The sequence below is a fragment of the Papaver somniferum genome, chromosome 5, assembly GCF_003573695.1.
Source record: "Papaver somniferum cultivar HN1 chromosome 5, ASM357369v1, whole genome shotgun sequence".
In the NCBI taxonomy this organism is placed as follows: Eukaryota; Viridiplantae; Streptophyta; class Magnoliopsida; order Ranunculales; family Papaveraceae; genus Papaver; species Papaver somniferum.
In genome coordinates, this window is record NC_039362.1 from 123,781,236 (window position 1) to 123,785,483 (window position 4,248).

Consider the following 4,248-nt stretch of genomic DNA (forward strand, 5'->3'; position numbering starts at 1 on the left):
TATGTTGGCTCTGGAACAACCAAATTTACAAGAGTTACTATATTTCACAGGAATTACTAATTTACAACATATTTCACATGAATTACTAATATTACCTAGCTCTTCAATCGTACAAAAATTGGTGACTCTAGTTGAATTCACTAACCCCCCCGTTACCCTGGAGGAGCCTTGCGAATCTGCCCACGGAAGAAATGTCCTTTTGAAAATTACCCATTACAGCTCTCTCCTAGGTGTTGGGTAAGTAGACATAGAACCAACATTTAACTTTTTCTTGTTTGGGTATAAAAAAGAAGATCCTGATTCTGGAAATACCTGTTTGATCATCTACCCTTCGTTCCAAATTTGCCACCTCCACACGTATTTTTTTCCCCTTTTTTAAAAAAGGATTCCCAAGAGACAAAAATGAGAATCAGAGAAATGAGACTCCACAAACTGAGTTGATAACCTTATCTTTCATTTCATTGGACAAGCATTTCTACGTGTCACTTTTCCTTGATTTCATGGAACTTCTTCATCTCCTTCCCTCCTCTTATTACAATTTGATTACAGAAAAACAAACCACTGACGAATACAAAGCAGCAAGTGGTAGTAGCAGTAGTAGAAGGAGAAAAGGATAAAAGAGAAATTAGTTTTCAGAAGAAAAAATTATAATTTACTTTATGTGCGATAAAAAGCCTAAGTGAGAAAACAAGAAAAACACAAAGACTTCGAAAAAGAAGGTCCGTCTTTGATTAATCTTGTTTTTTCTTACTTGGGTTTTGTTTAAATTCATTTTTCGATCAAAGGGTTTCATTTTTGAATCAAAGGGTTTCATCAAAGATTGTATTTTTTTAAGAGGAGTTATAGTGAATGTATTGAAAAAGGTGAAGTAGAGGGAGTGAATAATGTCTTGTGCTTTGTTATATGTAGTTTCACCAAATACAGAGATCTCAAAATTCATTTCATATGGATTACCTGATTATTCCATTAAAGCTGCTTTGAGTTCAAATTTTGATGGGAGAATTAAAGGGAAGAAGAAAGGAACAAGATGGAGTTCTTTCTCTTTTACTTCAGACTTGAAGTATACTTGCTTGAGTGGTGGAGGGTCAGACAATGCTGGGACTTTCCCTGTTGTGTCCAGTTTAGTTGCAAATTCAGCAGCTGAAGTTGCAGTTTCTTCAGAGCAAAGGGTTTATGATGTTGTGCTTAAGCAAGCAGCTTTAGTTAAGGAGCAATTGGGGTCTTCTGGGCAAATTGATGTCAAGCCTGATATTGTTGTTCCTGGGACTCTAAGTTTGTTGAGTGAAGCTTATGATCGGTGTGGGGAAGTCTGTGCTGAATATGCTAAGACCTTTTATTTAGGTGTGGCTTCTCATTTCAGCTCTATTTGGTTGTATCATTCCAATTTGAAATTCATTGTTTTGGTGGACTAACTTCAATTTTTGGTCTTAATTTTTCGATTTTCAGGTACATTGCTCATGACACCTGAGAAGCGTAAAGCTATTTGGGCAATCTATGGTGAGTTTCAGCAATGTTTTACTTGAAATGTATGTTCATGTAGACGAGTCAGATACAATACTGGCATATTGACTTGATTTTGTTGCTGTAAATTTAGTAAGTTCTGGTAAATGATGAAGTGAATAGTGAGATGCTTAGGAGGGATAATTGGCCTTCTTGACTGGCCTAAAGTGAATCGAAAAGACAGAAGAAATCCAAAACCTGCAAGTATTTGTGTATTAGATGGGAAAACATATCCACCATCATGATTGTCACATATTACTGAAATTGTGCTTAAGATTATTCTAATTCCAACATGATCTCATACGTGTCGAGGGAAGGAAGTAGATGGGTGTATGACGGTAGACTCAAAAGCGTATCTTAATCGGGGATGCTCTCCCATATACTACAAGGACTTGTTTTGTCTCTATCAAGCACTAAAAGTTCCTTAATAAGTTAGTGTTTAGCTTAAGTAATCGTTTAGCTTAAAATAAGATTGGATTAGTGATTAGTTTATTGTTTTAACACATGATGCCCAATATGTTAAGCATAATAGTTTGTTTAAAAGTTGTGTTAGCTGAACTTAAGATTGAGTCACTCATTAAACTTTTATGGTTTCGACATAAGGTGCCCATCTTCTTCAATAGTTCATCTATACTTTTTCTTTAGACCCCTTCTTATGTATTTCATAGTTGGCAAACACATCTGTTGGATAAGGTATATAATATGTTGATTCTGTCGGCATTTTGATTCCCAACAATGTCGAAGTTTTATTTTTAATTGAACAATAATTATACGTGTCATCGAGTTACTTACTTTTTTCCAATAGAATATGTTAATCTTTTGCCCTCTTCACATGGATTTCTAATTCAAACCCACTTAACAATGATTAACTTTTGGGTGGCACCACAAAACAAAGATATTTTTTATAAATCTTGCAAATTTTCTGATGTTATATTATTAGGTATCAGAACCGACGGCATCAAGAAGAATATAAAACTTAACTGATATACCTGCACTGTTGGGAATAGATCCTGCCGTTAGTTCTATATTACTATATCTTCCTAGTGAATCCCTGGGGGTAACACTAGCACTAACCTCTGAGAATCAGCTTAAAGGAAAGAGTGCCGGAGACATAATATGCCACCATCAATCCCATTTTGTAGTTGACTCAGGTCGGGTTGTCTGGGTCACTTAACAACTAAAGTTTTGCTTACAAAAGGAATGGTGATTTTCGCTTATATCCTGTATGTGAATTCATAAATTCTTAATATGTTGACTGTGTGTTTGCAGCATATCTGGCATCAGAGTGTTTGAACAAATATTAATCAGTGCTCTTTGTGCTTAGTTTTAGTTCTCTATCGAGTAGTTCACTTTAAATGAGATTTCAAACCCTTGACTCATTAGCTTCTTTTTTCCACAGTGTGGTGCAGGAGAACAGATGAGCTTGTTGATGGGCCTAATGCTTCTCACATAACACCCAAGGCATTGGACAGGTGGGAGTCAAGGTTGGAGGATTTGTACGCAGGTCGTCCATATGATATGCTTGATGCAGCCTTATCCGACACAGTTCAAAAATTTCCTGTCGATATACAGGTACATACTAGTTTAGTGCCCGCTATCCCCAAATTCTAAAAGCACTACTGTTCTGTATTAATGAAATGTTTCATCAACTAATAAATCTTTCATTTTACAGCCTTTTAAGGACATGATTGAAGGCATGAGACTGGACCTTAAGAAGTCAAGATACCAGAACTTCGATGAACTCTACCTTTACTGTTACTACGTAGCAGGAACTGTTGGTTTAATGAGTGTTCCTGTAATGGGCATCGAACCTGAATCAAAAGCCACAACGGAGAGCGTTTATGGTGCTGCTTTGGCATTAGGAATTGCAAATCAACTAACCAACATTCTTAGGGATGTCGGAGAAGAGTAAGTGCTATTTAGCTCTAAATATTGCCATCTTCTAAGTAGTGGATTTCTTTTCATAAATATTTGAACTATCATTTAACATACCATCCCATTGTTCAGTATTTTCAAACAAACATGAGCATACAATACACAAAGCCAGAAACCTTTGAAGTTGATTTAGATGACCATTGAATATTTGTTCTCGCTTTCTTTATGATATGTTTTCTCACCAACTAATTTTCTTATTCAGCGCAAGAAGAGGAAGGGTTTATTTACCACAAGATGAGCTGATGCAATCCGGGCTTTCGGATGAGGACATATTTGCTGGTAAAGTAACAGACAAGTGGAGAAGTTTCATGAAAAAACAAATTAAACGGGCAAGAATGTTCTTCGATGAAGCAGAGAGTGGAGTAACACAGCTCAGTGCATCTAGTAGATGGCCGGTAAGAAATAACAAAAAAAATCCTCTAAACATGCTTAATTCACCTATCCCTGTAACGACATTTTGATGGTTTATGCTCATGTATTGTTTTGTTCTAGGTTTGGGCCTCATTGTTACTGTATCGCCAAATATTGGATGAGATTGAAGCCAATGATTACAATAACTTCACGAAGAGAGCTTATGTAAGTAAAGCAAAGAAGGTAGTAGCATTGCCAGTTGCTTATGCGAAATCTATTTTGGGATCTACTAAAAAAACACCACAGACCTTACAAGCATCGAAGAAATAGTGTTACTTTAGAACATACTTACGTTGTAACTAGGATTAATGAAAAGCCCAGATTGCTGTATATTAGAAGGAAAGAAAAAATACTCTTGATGAATGAAATATCCTTACTACCACAAGTTGATCATGAAATTGT

The 4,248-nt window shown here is 36.0% G+C and overlaps 1 protein-coding gene across 1 annotated transcript; it reads left to right on the forward strand.

The window, feature by feature from the left end:
- Positions 1–541: 541 nt before the first annotated feature.
- LOC113282577 (phytoene synthase 2, chloroplastic-like) lies at positions 542–4,248 on the forward strand. Its single transcript, XM_026531615.1, has 6 exons — positions 542–1,341; positions 1,447–1,497; positions 2,900–3,072; positions 3,173–3,408; positions 3,638–3,830; positions 3,928–4,248. The coding sequence occupies exons 1-6, from the start codon at positions 885–887 to the stop codon at positions 4,114–4,116; spliced, it is 1,299 nt and encodes a 432-aa protein (XP_026387400.1). The 5' UTR covers positions 542–884; the 3' UTR covers positions 4,117–4,248.

Coding starts and splice junctions, on each gene's coding strand:
- LOC113282577 (XM_026531615.1), top strand. CDS start 885: ATGTCTTGTGCTTTGTTATATGTAGTTTCACCAAATACAGAGATCTCA. Junction 1,342..1,446: donor TGCTAAGACCTTTTATTTAG/GTGTGGCTTCTC, acceptor TTCGATTTTCAG/GTACATTGCTCATGACACCT. Junction 3,831..3,927: donor GTGCATCTAGTAGATGGCCG/GTAAGAAATAAC, acceptor GTTTTGTTCTAG/GTTTGGGCCTCATTGTTACT.